This window comes from Aphelocoma coerulescens, unplaced genomic scaffold (assembly GCF_041296385.1).
Source record: "Aphelocoma coerulescens isolate FSJ_1873_10779 unplaced genomic scaffold, UR_Acoe_1.0 HiC_scaffold_305, whole genome shotgun sequence".
NCBI classification, from domain to species: domain Eukaryota; kingdom Metazoa; phylum Chordata; class Aves; order Passeriformes; family Corvidae; genus Aphelocoma; species Aphelocoma coerulescens.
Genome location: NW_027183649.1, coordinates 4,038 through 22,398, shown reverse-complemented (window position 1 = coordinate 22,398; position 18,361 = coordinate 4,038). Strand labels below are relative to the sequence as shown.

The following is an 18,361-nucleotide window of genomic DNA, read 5'->3' as shown; positions in this document are numbered from 1 at the left end:
GGCACGAGCGGCAAGGGCTGGCTCGTCAGAAACTTGAAGCTCGGCCCTCCACCAAAGGCAGTGCCAACCACAGGCGCCACTTACTGGCTCTGCACGTTCAGGCCGTGGATGGACACCAGCTGGAGGCTTCTTGTCATTTGGCTCCTCTTCCGCATCTTCCTCAGCAAGAGAGGGAGCCAGAGGAGCTGCTGACCCTGCTGGTGAGCCCTGCAGACAGACAGCAGTGAGAGGGACAGGGAGCAGCCAGTCCTTTAGGAGCTGCTTTCTTGTCAGCTCCGTAAGCTGCTTTCTTTTCACCCAGACTAAGGGGAAATCAGAAACTTTGATCAAAGTGGGATTCTGAGTCGTGAAATTCACCCTCTTAAGGTGGGCAAATTAGGTGGTGCTCCGTCTTGCTGTGCATTTGATCCTCCACCCTGGCTAGAATCAGCAAGACACCTTTGGCCTGCCACACTTGCCTTTCATCTCTTGAAAGGCTCTTCAATGGAAAATTAGGAAAGAGCCAGTGCTCCCTTTGCTGCTGCTGATGCCAACACCGACTTGGCCTTTCTTTCCGCCTCCCAGGCTGGCACTCTACACTCTACCACAACAGGCCAAGCTCACAGCTTGCCGCACAATTCTTACATGCCAGCAAGGTCAGAGGTTCCTTTGCCACTCACCAAAGGACGGGCTTGTCTCCATCCGCGTGTGAGGTGACCTGCAGAGAGCAAGGCAAAAGGAACCAGATGCCGTTAGAAAAGTGCCTGTGCTGGGGAGTCCCACAGGACAAGTCAGTCCCAACAGAGAGCATTTTCCTTTCCCAACATCCCTCCAGGAGCAACACAAGATTTTCCCACTGCAAGCAAGAGAACAACAAGGACACTATACTAGGCTCTCTCTACTTTTGTCGCTGAAGAAACAGAAACACGATCACAGAAATGCCAAGTGGCCTTTAAGTCAGAGCTTCTGTTCTGCCCAACAGCTCAAGCAGCTTTTTCCTCTTCTCTTTTCTGCAACCTTTCTTTTCTGGTTTTTTGTTGTTGTTGTTGTTGTTGGGTTGTTTTTAATTTGGTTTTTGTTTGTTTGTTTGTTTTTTAAATAAATTGCATGCACTAATTCCCATCCATTTGCTGCAAATGATCCCCCAGGAAAGCTTCCACAAAGGGCCCCATAGCTGTGGTGGTTCTCTTCTAAAGCAGCCCAGGAACAGCTCCTGGGTTCAGGAGCAAAGCCTAAGCGGTTAGGAGCTTGCACTTCATTGCCAAGGGAATTGCTCTCTTGGCACACCGTCAAGGGTCATAGCAGAGAGCCAAGGCCTCTAATGGCAGGATTTGGAGCAAGAAAGTGCTTTCCCTCACTCCTGGGCAAGTTTTAGAAGTACTTGTGAGGCTCCCTGCCAGCCTGCAATTTGCAGTTGTCTCGGCTGAAGCAGCAAGCTGAGGAAATGACAGTGTCCAATGCCACGCGCTCTCCCGTGGAGGGAACGCAACCCCTGCAGGTTACGTTGCAAATACTCTCCAGCCGCCAGCGAGTGCAGACACCCCCTTTTTAGCTGATGCTGTTGGCAGGAGCTTTAGCAAAGGAGCAGCACCTTAATGGCACTTTTGCTCCCAAATCTGCTTCATCACTACAAACGAGCATCAAGAGCAAAGTGAAGCAAAAGCCGTGTGATGGCTACCCCCAGGATAAACCTTTACTTACGAGTCAGGTGGGTCAGGAAGTAGCCGGAATACGCCACAGAAAAAACCGTGCAAACCGCGGCACAGACTTGCCCGATCATTCTAGCAGTGCTGTGCGGGTTTGCACACTGAATGCCACCCGGGGGAAAAACCAAGACTCCTCTCGGGGTGCAGGCCGTCTGCTGAGAACGCCTCAGTCACGAGGGTCCTCCTGCAGCGAGCGAGCCAAAGAGCTGCTCTGGACAAGGAGGCCTCGCGCGCGCCGGGACAACGTCGCGCTGACAGCACTGTGATGCGGCCCGGCTCCCTTGACGTCACAATAGCAGCCGCTCTGGCTCTGTTGGCGTAGTTACGCCCGGCAACCGAAATCTTCTGTACAGCTGACGCAAAAGAAAAGCCTGGGAAGATCTCCTCAGTCATAAAGCAGGAGAAAAAATCCTTACCGTCCATAAGCCAGTGCTCAAGGCATCCCGGGGTAACTCCGAAAATGCACCGATCCAGCAGGCCCCCAAGAAATCCAAGCAAACGTGGCTTTTCCTCCCCAAGGCTTTGACTAAAAGCAAGTGTGCTTGTTCCTGCTGGCATCTTTGTTGCTTCTGAAAGCCCTAACTGCTTTGATGACATTTAGGGGACAAAAGAAGCCAAGGAAATCAGTTTCCAGGAGTACTGCAGTGCGCAGTTGCCTCTTGAGCACGTAGGTGCATGCTGACCTTTGCTCGGACTCACTTTGGAGCCTGACCTCCCTTTCTGGCAGGGAGGTGTTGGCTTGTCTCCTGACACAAAGCTCCTCTCTTCCTGCTTGCTCTTTCTTTGGCACCTTAACGTCGGACAACATGCAGAAGAGCTGCGCGCTGATTCTCGGGCTGCCACAGTTTTGTTGTGTTGCAGCTCTGGCAGCAGCCTGCGGCTACCGCTCTGCGGTGGCCTGCAGGTGCCGAGCCCAAAGAAGGCCCGTTTCAAGCAGTCAAAAGCTGCAGCCTCACAGATGTTTGCCCAGGCTCCATGCTCCCTGTAAGATTCCTTGCAGACATTTGGATAGCCACATCCCAAAGAAAATGAGATGCAGTCATTCCCTTCTCTGTCAAAAGCTCCAGTTAAAGGCAGGAGCCAGCTTGAAAGAGGAGAGCAAGTACTGAGTGGGAGAGGGAAACGAGTGCATGCAACTCCTCTGGAAACCAACTCTGCTTGCCCATGCACGAATGACTCTGGGCTTAGCTCTCTTTTCTGGTGACTCAGCACAGACACGTCCTGTCTGCTGGGGGACAACTGCTGCAGTGTCTTTGAGGAGCTTCACACTGGGCTCTTCACACGTCGGATGCTGCGGGTGCCATTTGAAAATCGATGCAATGGCTGAAAGGCCCAGCTGCACCTTGAAATTCTGTTGCTGAAAAACTGCAGTAATTTACCAGGGTAATTCCCCCAATTTGAAAGCGTCTCGTTTTCCCCATCTCCTAGAGAGCTAACGTCAACCAGCCAGTTGTAGAGCTTACAGAAGGAAGAATGAGGCCTTAGCAGGGAAAGCCGAGCGTAGGCCCTCGGACTCCCTTGAGCAGAGCGCGTTAGTGCCCCAAAAGGACCAGAGAGGGAAGCGTTTGGGGGACGTGCCATTTCAGCCCTCCTTGGCTCTTGGATGCCACGTGACCGCCAGGAAAGGGGAACAAGCGGGGCCTGCTCCCTCCTCCTGCCCCTCCCTGAGGGGCGGCTGGCGCTGGGGGATGCCAGGGCACGGGGGGCGGGTGGGGGGGCAACATCTCCGCAGGGCGGGCGGAGCGGGAGCGGCCACGGGGCGCGTGGGGCGGGGCAGGGCCCCTCTGTGAGGGGGGAGAGCCTTGGGCCGCTGGGAAGCAGCGCAAAGCCATGAACAGGACAGCCCGTCCAGAGCGCACGGCTTCGAAGGCGCTGTCCAGCTTAGGCCCAGTGTGGCAAGGAAGGGAATCTTCCAGGGTTCTGAAGGTTTTACAGCCTTTTATTGCCAGTCCTGCTGAAACCAAGGGCTGAAACCAAGGGTCTTCCAGCTACTTCTTCATCTTCATCTTCATCTTCATCTTCATCTTCATCTTCATCTTCATCTTCATCTTCATCATTCTGTCCTCCTGGTGACCTGTTCAGGCTGACAGCTCATGCCTGGTCCAGTTCTGCTGAGTCCCAGCTTTTTCTTTCATAGCTTAATCATCAGGATGACGATTGGTCCATTTCTAGCTCCAGGATAGTTCTCAGCTTCCCTACATCAGCAATACTCTACTCTTAGCTAAACAATGCTCCTTTAATGAAACTTTCTGGGGACTGGAGTCCTAACGAAAACCAGCTAAGCTAAGAAAATCTCAAAACCATAAACTTCCTAACTATGGAACAGCTAAATTATAAAACTCAGGGGATGGCCGAATCTTCTCTTAAATACGGTACATCCCCTCTTCACTCCTCTGGGCTGGCGGGGCACCAAGGCCTCCTCAGGCGCAAGCGTCTCCTCTCCAATCTTCCTGCACTTGCTTGGCTGAGATGATCAGAGCAGCCAGGCTGGAGGCAGGATCGCCTGAGGTCACAAATGGATGCTGCCCAAAGGAAAAACACAACCAAAAGGAACCATGACTTCCCAAGATCACGTCCAACAGGCTCAAGCAGGGCTCCTCTGCTACCAGGAAGACGCGCAAAGAGGACCGAGGGCACCATCTGCCCCTCCGCCTTCCGCTCCCGGACCTGTCTCGCCCAGGCCCACGTGGCCCACAGTCCTCTTCGGCCCTTCATGCAGGTGTCCACAGCTCGCAGGGCTTTTTGCCGCTTTGCTTTTTCTTACCTTCAGGAGTTCCTGGGCAGACCAGCGCCTGTCCTCGTCTGTCTGCAGGCAGCAGCGGAGAAAGTCGCGCAGGAGAGCCGAGTGGTGCCTGGGGTTTTGCAGTTTTGGGGCCCCGTTCCTTTCTATCAGTTCAAAAACCTACCAAAAAGGGAAGCGGACACTCTACCTGCTCCTTTCCTAGCCACAACAGCTCTCTCTGCACAGAGCCACACTTTGAAGCTGCACCTTACCCTGAGACGGGGTTCCCTCTGGTAAGGAGCTTCCCCTTCCACCATTTCCAGCCCCACGATCCCCAGTGACCAGATGTCCACTTTGGGGCCGTAGGCTTCTCCTCTCACGACTTCTGGCGCCATCCAGCTGGGAGTGCCGACGCTGGAGCTGCACTTGTCGTGCTCAGGGGTGAGCTGAGCACAGAGGCCAAAGTCAGCTGCGGAGAAAAACAAACCCTGTCAAAGCCAGCTACAACTGGCAAACCCAGCCAAAGAATTGCCCGCTCAAAGCCTGACAAGGCCACGGTGAATCTAGCTGGAAAAGCAGCAGTGCTCTGCTTCCGCGGGGCTGTAGCCAGGGAAACAAGGCATTGGCCTCTTCAAAAACGCCCTCAGGTTTGGCGCACTGGCCAAGCAGTGCTTCTGGAGAACTGGCAGTTACCCCAGAGCAGCCCCAGAGCGCATCCCGGGAACGCTGCGCCGGACCAAGGATACCCACCCAGTTTGACAGATCCGTCCGTGCTCACAAGAATGTTGCAGCTTTTGACGTCTCTGTGGATGACTCGGCGGGAATGAAGGAAATGCAGTCCTTGCAGGCACTGAGAGAGAGAGGAGAAAGGGAAGGGTGAAGGTTCAGGACCTGATTTCATCCCGCAAGAAAGGAACGGGCTGGACGAGAGTGACAGCTTTCTCAGGGAATTGGGAGCCAGGGCGCAGCATCCTAGTGCTGTCAAGAGGAAGAGCTTGCTGCTTCAACACTCTTACGCGTGTTCTATCTTTCCAAGCAAAGGCACATCTGAGCTTCCAAAAGCCCCTCCTCCCTTCGGTACGTAGCGCGTGCCCTTTGGCTGGGGGGCGGCATGGCAAAGATTTTCTTGGTAGCCTTGTGGCAGCAGAGGAGGAAGCAGCACGTTAGACCTGTTCCAGAATCCAACGCCATCTGGGCTGCAATGCTATCCTTTGAAGCTGAGGACATCTCCTTTGCCCTTAGCTTGAAATTCTGCCACCAGCGTTCAGGCTTGGAGCGGCAAGGAATGCAGGACACACAGACAGGCTCCAGGCAAACGTTGAGAGGCAAAGCTGGCAAGAGGAAACAAGTGCGACACAGCGAGCGAGCCAGCGAGCCAGCGAGCGCGAGCGCCCCAGCACAACGGCAGCACATAAGAGTGCGAGAACGGAGCCTAGGAAGTGCGGGGACACTGGCAGGCAGTTGGCTTCAGATGTTCTTTCTTCTGCGTGTCGTGACAGCAACAGCAAAGCAAGGCCGTGAGCAAGAAATCTCTGCTGTTCTTAACCACCAGTTGACAAGGGCCAACAGGCCAGGGGAAGCACAAGCGGCATCCCTCACCTCCCGACAGACAGCGCCTATCTGTCCTTCCTCGAGGTACACTGCCCCGACTACATCATACAACGTGCCGCCGTCCATGAACTCCATCGCCAGCCAGAGCTCTCCATCGACCAGGTAGCTGAAAGAAGAAAAGCCCGGCATGGAGAGAGAGGACCTGGGCACAGCCCAGTCACCCGAGGGGCTGACCCAGCTTTCTGGAAGTGCTCTCCAAGCTGCATTTGCCAGAGGAGATTCTTGCAGACCAAGTGCAACCTCCTCCCACGCACTGGAGGAGAGAAATCCTAAACAGCTCCATTTTCTGCCAGTGACCAAAGGGGTTTGCCACTTTGGGCTTGCAGTATCCTAAAGGAACACTGACATGAGAATAGCCCCACCTGTCTAAGTAGGACACAATATTGGGGTTCCTACTGTCCCTCATGGCCACGATTTCATTGACAGCCAGCTCCTCGGACATCTCCTCTTGAAGAGCCATTTTCTTGATGGCCACCTAAAAGGACATTGAGAGACCGTTGACTTGAGAAGCCGCTCGTCGCACGAGATCCCCAGGAACACGCAGCGAGTGCTTGTGCAATGACGCAGCCCAGCTGTGCCAAAGGGCAGAGCTTAGGAGAAGGACCGAAGCCCGTCCCAAATGCCGTCTGCAGGCTGCTGAGCCTAGGCTGTGCTTCAGAGGAGCAGCCTCTGCCGCAGAGATGGAGCGGCCACCCAAAGCTCCAGCCAAGGCTCGCAGCCGCGGCGAAAGCGCTCCAGAGCTGCAAAATCTGCTGGGGGCATTGACACTTTACCTGTTGTCCTGTGCTGGCGTCGAGGGCTTTATAAACAGCTCCAAAACCCCTAGAAAGAAAACGGCAGCAGAAAAAGCCCTTTAGTCCCTGGCGGTGAAAGCCAGCCTAGGCGGGAGATCTCCCCAGGCTGCCTGGAGCATTTGGAAAACGCCTGGCTGCAGCGCCTCCCCCGCCAATAGCACAAGAGCCCAGCAGCCCTCTGCCACGCAGGGTGTCCAGGAGAAAACTGAGGCCCAGTGTGAACACCAAGGGCTGCTACAAATCTCCAAGGCACACGCCCGATTGCTTCCGTTCCCAGCCTAAGGGGGACCCTTTGGAAAAACTGGAGAAGAAGAACTTGGAAAACTCTGCCTTTGAGAAGTGTTATCTGCCAGCTCTCGGGTGACAAGGTGCTCTGGTAGGCCGGCAGGGGCGGGACATCTTCCAGGCCCTGCTCCTTGCTGCAAGCAAGGCAGACCTTGCCAGCACCAGGTTGTCTTTGATGATGCCTTCTGACTGCTCTGACTGAGCAGTCCTGAGAGGTGGCAGGAAGGTAAAGCCGGAGTCTGACCGTGTTCGCAGCTTGCCTGACTTCACGCTTGACGCTGCACCGGCCAAATGACCGGGCCCGTGGTTTTGCGTAAGGAGCAGGCGTCAGACTTACCCTCGTCCGAGTTCTTCAAACGCCGAGTATTTCCTCCTCGGCTCGCCCAGACTCACAATGCTCCCTGAAAGACAAAAGCAGTGCAAGGTGCTCACTTTCAAAGGGAGATGCCGCTCCCCAGACGATCCAAGATGCAGCCCCACTGTCGGGAGCTCTGTGCCCATTGCAGTCACTTGGCTTCCAGCCGCTGAGAACAGCGAGCGGGAGGGCCATCTTCTCTGCCTTTCAGCAGTTGGCCTTTCCAAGAAGGACTTCACGGCTCTCAAGCACAGCAGCTCATGTGATAAGCCAGAACGAAGGGCCTTTAGGAACTGGGCCCTCCGAGTTAAGGAAGGGCCTCCGCGGCCTCTGCAGTGGCACCTGCCGTCACCGGCAGGGCCACTTAGGAGAACAGTGTGCAGCAGTGAGAGGAGGAGCGAGAACAGTCGTAAAAAGGGCAGCCAGAGAAGAGCTGGGGCCCGAGAGCTCCCTGGGGCCCAGTCACCCGCTAGGTGCCAGCCTTCTGCTCAACAGAAACAATCTCTGCTTTTGTCTTTGGCACAGAGGGCAGCCCAGGAAAAGTCAAGCCAGTGCCAGCTGCCCTCAGAGGCAGCGGGAACACGCCGAGCGCTCTCTTGCTGCCTCAAAGCACAGCAACAGGTTCTTGGAGGGAGGCCTAAATGCCTCTGTGACACTAAAGCGAGGAGGAACTTCAGAGACCCGCAGAAAACACACCGCTCTGGCAGACCAGAAATACACCAGACGTACTCAGTCTCTTCAGGCTCTGCTCCTCTCTCATCTCCGGCTGCTGGGCTGGGCTGCTGAACGAAGTGCTGGCACGTGGGGGAGTGCTGGCTGCTGCAGAGCGCGCCGGTGAAGCGGCACGTTGGACGGCAGAGCGCGCGTCAAGAGAGAGCTGGGACAAGAAAGGATTGCCCGTCAGAAAGGCGGCTGGCACAGATGCCCTGCAGAGCACACGGCAAAAGGAAGGCTGTCAGCCACCGCCAGGCCTCTTTGGCTGGGGGGGTTTTGCATGTCCCCTTCTCAAAGGCAACGGGCAAAGCCCAAAGGCTGCTGTGATACAGCAGCACATGGCCAGGTTCATGCTACATTTTATCGATTTTCTGCAAGACCACTGCAACAAGGTATTGACGAGCTTGCAAAGATCCAGCAAGAGGTGGGAGCAGGGCCCCAGAGCCTTGTTGCTTTCCTCCTGCTGTGTTCCCCTGGGCAATGAAGTCACCCTCGAGTGGGCATGGTAGCGTCTGACCAGAAGGCCAGTCTGCTCTATGTTGTGCCTGAAGCTAATTGGTCCCTCCCAGGGGCCAGTGTCTCCTAAGTATCCTGCAAGGCTCTCAACTGAGTCTTTGGACCGTCTCTGTCCACTGACCACGGGGAGCCTGCACGGACACCGTGCACCGAGGGGCTCACTTCTACGCTGGCAACAATTGAAAGGCACAATGCTGCCTCTCGTCTGATCCCAAAGACATTCTCAGGCCCTCTCAGCGTCCCAGCAAAATGGCGCTCAAATGGGAAAGTTCAGAAGCCATTTGCCAGGGGTGCCTGGCCTGGCTGAAGCAGCACTACGTCATGGCAGGCACACAGCCCCCAGCATCTTCAGGCACGAGCGGCAAGGGCTGGCTCGTCAGAAACTTGAAGCTCGGCCCTCCACCAAAGGCAGTGCCAACCACAGGCGCCACTTACTGGCTCTGCACGTTCAGGCCGTGGATGGACACCAGCTGGAGGCTTCTTGTCATTTGGCTCCTCTTCCGCATCTTCCTCAGCAAGAGAGGGAGCCAGAGGAGCTGCTGACCCTGCTGGTGAGCCCTGCAGACAGACAGCAGTGAGAGGGACAGGGAGCAGCCAGTCCTTTAGGAGCTGCTTTCTTGTCAGCTCCGTAAGCTGCTTTCTTTTCACCCAGACTAAGGGGAAATCAGAAACTTTGATCAAAGTGGGATTCTGAGTCGTGAAATTCACCCTCTTAAGGTGGGCAAATTAGGTGGTGCTCCGTCTTGCTGTGCATTTGATCCTCCACCCTGGCTAGAATCAGCAAGACACCTTTGGCCTGCCACACTTGCCTTTCATCTCTTGAAAGGCTCTTCAATGGAAAATTAGGAAAGAGCCAGTGCTCCCTTTGCTGCTGCTGATGCCAACACCGACTTGGCCTTTCTTTCCGCCTCCCAGGCTGGCACTCTACACTCTACCACAACAGGCCAAGCTCACAGCTTGCCGCACAATTCTTACATGCCAGCAAGGTCAGAGGTTCCTTTGCCACTCACCAAAGGACGGGCTTGTCTCCATCCGCGTGTGAGGTGACCTGCAGAGAGCAAGGCAAAAGGAACCAGATGCCGTTAGAAAAGTGCCTGTGCTGGGGAGTCCCACAGGACAAGTCAGTCCCAACAGAGAGCATTTTCCTTTCCCAACATCCCTCCAGGAGCAACACAAGATTTTCCCACTGCAAGCAAGAGAACAACAAGGACACTATACTAGGCTCTCTCTACTTTTGTCGCTGAAGAAACAGAAACACGATCACAGAAATGCCAAGTGGCCTTTAAGTCAGAGCTTCTGTTCTGCCCAACAGCTCAAGCAGCTTTTTCCTCTTCTCTTTTCTGCAACCTTTCTTTTCTGGTTTTTTGTTGTTGTTGTTGTTGTTGGGTTGTTTTTAATTTGGTTTTTGTTTGTTTGTTTGTTTTTTAAATAAATTGCATGCACTAATTCCCATCCATTTGCTGCAAATGATCCCCCAGGAAAGCTTCCACAAAGGGCCCCATAGCTGTGGTGGTTCTCTTCTAAAGCAGCCCAGGAACAGCTCCTGGGTTCAGGAGCAAAGCCTAAGCGGTTAGGAGCTTGCACTTCATTGCCAAGGGAATTGCTCTCTTGGCACACCGTCAAGGGTCATAGCAGAGAGCCAAGGCCTCTAATGGCAGGATTTGGAGCAAGAAAGTGCTTTCCCTCACTCCTGGGCAAGTTTTAGAAGTACTTGTGAGGCTCCCTGCCAGCCTGCAATTTGCAGTTGTCTCGGCTGAAGCAGCAAGCTGAGGAAATGACAGTGTCCAATGCCACGCGCTCTCCCGTGGAGGGAACGCAACCCCTGCAGGTTACGTTGCAAATACTCTCCAGCCGCCAGCGAGTGCAGACACCCCCTTTTTAGCTGATGCTGTTGGCAGGAGCTTTAGCAAAGGAGCGGCACCTTAATGGCACTTTTGCTCCCAAATCTGCTTCATCACTACAAACGAGCATCAAGAGCAAAGTGAAGCAAAAGCCGTGTGATGGCTACCCCCAGGATAAACCTTTACTTACGAGTCAGGTGGGTCAGGAAGTAGCCGGAATACGCCACAGAAAAAACCGTGCAAACCGCGGCACAGACTTGCCCGATCATTCTAGCAGTGCTGTGCGGGTTTGCACACTGAATGCCACCCGGGGGAAAAACCAAGACTCCTCTCGGGGTGCAGGCCGTCTGCTGAGAACGCCTCAGTCACGAGGGTCCTCCTGCAGCGAGCGAGCCAAAGAGCTGCTCTGGACAAGGAGGCCTCGCGCGCGCCGGGACAACGTCGCGCTGACAGCACTGTGATGCGGCCCGGCTCCCTTGACGTCACAATAGCAGCCGCTCTGGCTCTGTTGGCGTAGTTACGCCCGGCAACCGAAATCTTCTGTACAGCTGACGCAAAAGAAAAGCCTGGGAAGATCTCCTCAGTCATAAAGCAGGAGAAAAAATCCTTACCGTCCATAAGCCAGTGCTCAAGGCATCCCGGGGTAACTCCGAAAATGCACCGATCCAGCAGGCCCCCAAGAAATCCAAGCAAACGTGGCTTTTCCTCCCCAAGGCTTTGACTAAAAGCAAGTGTGCTTGTTCCTGCTGGCATCTTTGTTGCTTCTGAAAGCCCTAACTGCTTTGATGACATTTAGGGGACAAAAGAAGCCAAGGAAATCAGTTTCCAGGAGTACTGCAGTGCGCAGTTGCCTCTTGAGCACGTAGGTGCATGCTGACCTTTGCTCGGACTCACTTTGGAGCCTGACCTCCCTTTCTGGCAGGGAGGTGTTGGCTTGTCTCCTGACACAAAGCTCCTCTCTTCCTGCTTGCTCTTTCTTTGGCACCTTAACGTCGGACAACATGCAGAAGAGCTGCGCGCTGATTCTCGGGCTGCCACAGTTTTGTTGTGTTGCAGCTCTGGCAGCAGCCTGCGGCTACCGCTCTGCGGTGGCCTGCAGGTGCCGAGCCCAAAGAAGGCCCGTTTCAAGCAGTCAAAAGCTGCAGCCTCACAGATGTTTGCCCAGGCTCCATGCTCCCTGTAAGATTCCTTGCAGACATTTGGATAGCCACATCCCAAAGAAAATGAGATGCAGTCATTCCCTTCTCTGTCAAAAGCTCCAGTTAAAGGCAGGAGCCAGCTTGAAAGAGGAGAGCAAGTACTGAGTGGGAGAGGGAAACGAGTGCATGCAACTCTTCTGGAAACCAACTCTGCTTGCCCATGCACGAATGACTCCGGGCTTAGCTCTCTTTTCTGGTGACTCAGCACAGACACGTCCTGTCTGCTGGGGGACAACTGCTGCAGTGTCTTTGAGGAGCTTCACACTGGGCTCTTCACACGTCGGATGCTGCGGGTGCCATTTGAAAATCGATGCAATGGCTGAAAGGCCCAGCTGCACCTTGAAATTCTGTTGCTGAAAAACTGCAGTAATTTACCAGGGTAATTCTCCCAATTTGAAAGCGTCTCGTTTTCCCCATCTCCTAGAGAGCTAACGTCAACCAGCCAGTTGTAGAGCTTACAGAAGGAAGAATGAGGCCTTAGCAGGGAAAGCCGAGCGTAGGCCCTCGGACTCCCTTGAGCAGAGCGCGTTAGTGCCCCAAAAGGACCAGAGAGGGAAGCGTTTGGGGGACGTGCCATTTCAGCCCTCCTTGGCTCTTGGATGCCACGTGACCGCCAGGAAAGGGGAACAAGCGGGGCCTGCTCCCTCCTCCTGCCCCTCCCTGAGGGGCGGCTGGCGCTGGGGGATGCCAGGGCACGGGGGGCGGGTGGGGGGGCAACATCTCCGCAGGGCGGGCGGAGCGGGAGCGGCCACGGGGCGCGCGGGGCGGGGCAGGGCCCCTCTGTGAGGGGGGAGAGCCTTGGGCCGCTGGGAAGCAGCGCAAAGCCATGAACAGGACAGCCCGTCCAGAGCGCACGGCTTCGAAGGCGCTGTCCAGCTTAGGCCCAGTGTGGCAAGGAAGGGAATCTTCCAGGGTTCTGAAGGTTTTACAGCCTTTTATTGCCAGTCCTGCTGAAACCAAGGGCTGAAACCAAGGGTCTTCCAGCTACTTCTTCATCTTCATCTTCATCTTCATCTTCATCTTCATCATTCTGTCCTCCTGGTGACCTGTTCAGGCTGACAGCTCATGCCTGGTCCAGTTCTGCTGAGTCCCAGCTTTTTCTTTCATAGCTTAATCATCAGGATGACGATTGGTCCATTTCTAGCTCCAGGATAATTCTCAGCTTCCCTACATCAGCAATACTCCACTTTTCACCACCGTCACCTCTCGCCGCTCTCTCGGTGCAACTCTTCAGTGACACGGGGCTGCGGAGATTCCCTGGTGTGGGTCTTTTATTGCATTTTATTCTATTCTCCCTACTGTTTTTTTCTATTCTCACCTCTCACCCTCCTCGGCACTGCCCTTCTGGCCACACCCGACAGCGCCCGTCCCGCCGTGCGGCTCGTCAGTGACACCGGGCGCCGCGGACATCCCGGTGCAGTTTTTTATTCTCTTTTACTCTGTTCTCTGTATTTTAATCTACTCAACCTCCGCCCGTCCCTCGGTGCAGCTCCTTCAGACGCGGGCGGGGGAGACGCGTCTCGGTGCGGCTCTTCTCTTCTCTTCTCTTCTCTTCTCTTCTCTTCTCTTCTCTTCTCTTCTCTTCTCTTCTCTTCTCTTCTCTTCTCTTCTCTTCTCTTCTCTTCTCTTCTCTTCTCTTCTCTTCTCTTCTCTTCTCTTCTCTTCTCTTCTCTTCTCTTCTCTTCTCTTCTCTTCTCTTCTCTTCTCTTCTCTTCTCTTCTCTTCATTTCCTTATGTTCCCAGCCCGCCCGTGCCGCGGAGCGACTCCTTCAGGGACCCGGCGTGGCACAAACCCCTCGGGGCGGCTCCAACAGAGCCCCGCCCGCCGCCGCTCCCCGAGGCCTCCCCGCTGCTCCCTGGCCATCGGACACCGCAGGCCGACCTGGCCCCTTCTTCTTCTTCCTCTTCCTCCTCCTCCTGCCGGGATTCAGCCCCCGCCGCCGCCCGGCTCCTTCTGCCGCTCCTGCCCGGCACGAAGCGGCGCTGCTGCTGACGGGGCCGGAGCGCGGCTGCCCCGCGACTGCCCCGCGCCTCAGGGCCGGGCCGGGGAGTGACCGCACGGCTGGGGAGGGACCCCCGCTGGACACGGCAAGGATTCCTGTCCCTCCGGGGGAAGCACGGACTCACCGAAACTCCCATCCCTTCTCCGTGCGCCGCTGGCCAGAGGAGGGAGGGAAACGGGGATTGCTCTGGAGTTTTACATTCAATCCTTACAAAGCAGAGTCACAGATGGAGCTCCGCTTTCAGCTTCAAACGAGGGAATCCAACGGGAGCGCTGGCGCTTCTGTAACCTCAAGCTGTTCCTTGATACTCGACACTTTAGTTCTGGCCATAGGAAGCCCTTCAAGCAGCAATGGCTCTCCCAGGCACTGGTTTCTGGCTCACACCCAGCTCGGAGCTTGGACAAGGAACCCAAAGTCCCAGGAGAAGAAGCTCTGCTGTTACTTTCTTTATTCAGTTCTTTTTATTATATTTTAGATATCATCTATATTTTACTGGATTTTTTTCTTTTTCTAAAATCTTGTGTTTATTCTCTCTTTGCCCCCTCCAGCCCTTGTCCCCCTCCCGGAGGTTTGTGGGGCACTGCTGTCCCTCAGCCCTTCCTGCCCCGGCACCCGCGGCCGCTCCGGTGCCCTCAGGCCCCAGCTCAAAGCGAAACCACAAAACCCTCTGGAAAGAAAGCCGGTCTGGGGGAAAACCCTGCAGGGGGAATTGAATGCCACGGACAGCGATTGCTGAGAGTTGGAGATTCCAAACACTCCAAGGGGCCGGAGGGAACCACGCTGCGGCCTCGGGGCCTCCCTGGGGCACTGCGGGGACCCCCGAGCAGAGCGACTCTTCCCGCTCCCCAAAATCCGCAGCTTTGGGTCAGCTGAGGAAAGGAGCTGGAAAAAGGGTCTGGAAAGGGGCTGGAGCCCGAGGGGACCCCTCAGCCTTGGCCCGGAGCAGCCGCAGGAAAATGCCCCGGAAACCAAGGAAATCGATGGAAGTAATGAGGAATTTTTGAACTCTTTCCGCTGCTGTTTCCAGAAAGTCCCGGCCGGATCCTGCTGGGAGGAGCCGGGGATGGGGTGGGGCCTCAGGGCTTAATTGGGGAGAAAAGTTGAACTGGGGCAAGGAAACTTTAATGGTGGGGAGAAAATGTGAACGGAGGGGATTTGAATGGGAGGGGATGATTTGAATTGGGCAGAGAAAATGAATTGGGGGAGGAGCCCCCCAGCCCTCGGCTGTGCCCCGAAGATGCTGCCACCGGTTCCCCTGCTCCCACCCCCCGGGCTGGGGGCACGGAGCTGCCGCTGCTCCCCAGGAATGCCACGGGATAAAAACTCCACTCAAGCTTTTATGTTCCCAGTCATTCCCAAGAAGATCCCACTTGCCCCCAACATGGTCCCAGTTGTTCCCAGTCATGTCCTGTATGGTTCCTTTCACTCTCAGTCCCTCCCAGTAGGAGTAAGGTACAGCCCCAGTCACTTCCAGTATGAACCCAGCCACTCCCATTCAGTCCCTCTATGATGCCTTTTGCCCCATCATGGACCCAGTTGCTCAAAGCATGATCCCAGTATGAGTCCAGTCACCCCCAGGATGATTCCAGGTAACTTCCCAGTATGAGTCTGGTTTGATCCCTGTCACCCCCAGTATGATCCCAGTCACTCCCAGATACTCCCAGCACTATGCCAGTCACTGCAACATGACCCTGTCACTCCCACTATGATCCCACTATGACCCCAGTATGGACCAGCTGCTCCCAGGATGATCCCAATTGCCCCCTGCATCTTTCCAATTGTGCCCTTTCACCACCACTGTGGTTCCAGTCACTCCCAGTACAATCCCAGTCATTCCCAGTATGATGCAAATCACTCCCAGTATATCCCAGCAGCACCCATTGGGCCTCAGTATGTTCCCAGTAACCCTCAGTGTGGTCCCAATATATCCCAGTATAATCCCTGGTGCTCCAAATCTGGCCCTGTCCAGTCCTGATCCTGGTGCCAGTGTATCCTCCTGTCCCATTCTGTCCTAGTCCATCCCATTCTGTCCCAGTCCATCCCATTCTGTCCCAGTCCATTCCGGTCCCTTCCCGTCAGCCGCCGCCGTTTTCCGGATCCTTCTGCCGTCCACCCCCCCCCCCCCAAAGCTGCCCCTCCACCCCCCAAGATGCTGACGGGGATCGGGGGCTTCGTGTTGGGCTTTGTCTTCCTGGCGCTGGGGCTCGGCTTCTACCTGCGCAAGCAGGTGACGGGAGGGGCCCGGGGGTCGTGTCCCCCCTCCCCCGGAGCTCTGAGGTCCCCCGGGGCCCCCCAGCCCGGTGTCACCCCCTTTGCTCTGCCCACAGAGCTCCTGAGCCACCGGTGGCCGCAGCCCCTCCCCGTGGCCTCGGGCCCGGCCGGGACCCCCCGCTCCATCCCCGCGCTGATTTTGGGGGTCGTGTGTCCCCCCCAGCCCCGCTGTCACTCTGCCCCTGCCCGGCTGCTCCCAGTGTTTCCAGGAAGGCTTCCCAGTTCGCCCCGGTCCCGTTTATTGGGAAACAGTGGGAAGGGACTTTGGGGGATCCCGCGGGGGGACCGAGAGTGGAGGGGGCAGAACCGGCCCCAGGATGGATCGAGAATGGGGACCCCCGTGTGTCACCCCTGTGTCACCCCCCCCCCCCCCCCCGGGGGGCCCTTGGGAGGCACCTGAACCCCAAATCGGCACCCAGCGAACCCCAAAGGCGCAGAGACCCCCCCCCTAAGCCGCCCCACAGCCCCCAACGACCAACCAAAATCCCCCGCGAGTATCAGATAATCAGAGAAGGCGTTGAACAACCTTCAGCCAATCAGAGCGCGCGGCGCTGGTGACTCACCAGTTGCCAGGCAGACCCGCAGCGCTCAGCGCTCCCCACCCGGACCCCGCCTGCGCCCCCCCTCGCTCCCAGCGCCCCCCGCCAGGGGAATTTGAGGAGGGGGCGCGTGGGGGGCGCCCAGGCCGGGCCCAGAGCCCAGCCCTGCCCCAGCCCGACCTCTCCCGGCTCCATCCCGGCTCCATCCCGGCTCCTCCCGCGGGATGCGACCGCGCTGGGAAAACGGGGGGCCAAGGGTGGGCACTGGGCCCAGGGGGAGCAGGAGAAAGGATGGGGGAGGAGGAGAAGGAGAAGGAGGCACCTTTTAATGATATTTTACTGAGTCTCATTTTTTAGAGACCGGGATCAATACTCCCCAGCCGTCAGGGCGAGTCCCTCAGGGCTGCGGGGCCCTGCTGCCGGCTCACCCCGTGCCAGCCCAGCGCCAGCGCTCAGCGGGGCTTTGGCTTCCCGTGCCCTTTCCCGTGTCCCCAGCCCAGCGTCACCACCCCCGTGTCCCTAGGTCGTGCCCCACCCCTGCCCCCCTCCCCCTTTGTAGAGACACGGAGGATGAGAATTTCCCCACCATCCACCCCAAGAGTTCCCCCGAGCCCATTTCCTCTCGTGCTTTCCCTTGGCAGCAGAGCCCCACCCCTCCTGGCTGCCCCCTCCTGTCAGGGACTTGGAGAGAGCCAGGTCCCCCCTGAGCCTCCTTTCCTCCAGGCTCAGCCCCCTCAGATCCCTCAGCTGCCCCTCAGAAGTCCTCCAGAGCCTTCCCCAGCTCCATTCCCATCTCTGGACGTGCTCCAGCCCCTCCATGTCTTTCTTGCACTTTGAAGCCCAATCGCTGCCCTGTCGCTGCAGGTGCCAAAACCCCAGGGAGACTCCTTGGAAATGGGGGTAGAGAGGAGCCCTTCAAAGGGAAACGTGTGCAAAACTGCTCCCAATGGCCGAGCGGGTTTGGTGTGGCTGCGGGAGGAAGAGATGCTCCGGGACTCCGCCTCGGCCCCGGAGCGGAGCGGCCCGTGCTGCCCCGGGGCGCGCGGGGCTCGGCCGTGGGGCGCGCGGGGGGGAACGGACACACGGGCACCGGACACACGGACACGCGGACAAACGCTCCCAGCGCTTCAGCGGCAGCAGCGGCAGCAGCGGCAGCAGCGGCAGCAGCGGCAGCAGCACAAAAGCAGCGAGTCCACGAACCCTCTGCGTCCCTTCTCCTGCTCCTCCTCTCCCTCTCCCAGTGTCTCGCACCCTCTCCCGCTCTCCCTTTCGTTCCCCAACCCCCCCTCCCGCGGCCTCCCTCTCCCCAGGCCCGGCCGGGCCATGCCCCCGGCCCGCCCCCGGCCCCGGGCGGGGCTGCCCCCTCCCCGCCCCCGGGCGTCCCGCCGCGGTCCCGCCTCCGCCCGGCTCTCGCCGTCCTGGCTGTGGCGCTGCTGGGCGGGCATCAGTGCCTGGCTCCTGGGCAGCATCGCCAGCCCCTGGCTCCGGCTGGCCCGACCCCTACCCCGGCCCCGGCCCCGGCCCCGGTCCCGGCCTCGGCTCCTCCCGGGGCCCGCCGGGGACACAGGCGGCGCGGCCGCTCCCGCCGCCTCCGCAGCGTCTTCCCCGCTCCGAGCTCCGCCGCTCTTGAGCGCGGCCGCCGGCCCCGAGCCGCCGGTGGCCCCTCCAAAAGAGCCCCCATGTGGGGATGGCCGGCCCGGGGCGGTTGAGCGGCGCTCGGGGGCCGTTCCTGGCCCCGGGCCGAGCGCTGACGGCCGCGTCTCGCGGGCACGGAAGGCGCAGCAGGGCCTGAAGGAGCGCTACCGGCTGGGTTCGCTGCTGGGGCG

At 57.5% G+C, this 18,361-nt stretch overlaps 1 protein-coding gene across 1 annotated transcript; it reads right to left on the bottom strand.

The window, feature by feature from the left end:
- Positions 1–80: 80 nt before the first annotated feature.
- On the bottom strand, positions 81–13,132 carry LOC138101465 (serine/threonine-protein kinase PAK 3-like). Its single transcript, XM_068999230.1, has 12 exons — positions 13,041–13,132; positions 9,118–9,240; positions 8,182–8,378; positions 7,435–7,498; positions 6,792–6,840; positions 6,381–6,493; positions 6,007–6,124; positions 5,158–5,257; positions 4,680–4,876; positions 4,372–4,587; positions 660–697; positions 81–207 (listed from the first exon to the last, which is right to left on the bottom strand). The coding sequence occupies exons 1-12, from the start codon at positions 13,130–13,132 to the stop codon at positions 81–83; spliced, it is 1,434 nt and encodes a 477-aa protein (XP_068855331.1).
- Positions 13,133–18,361: the final 5,229 nt, after the last annotated feature.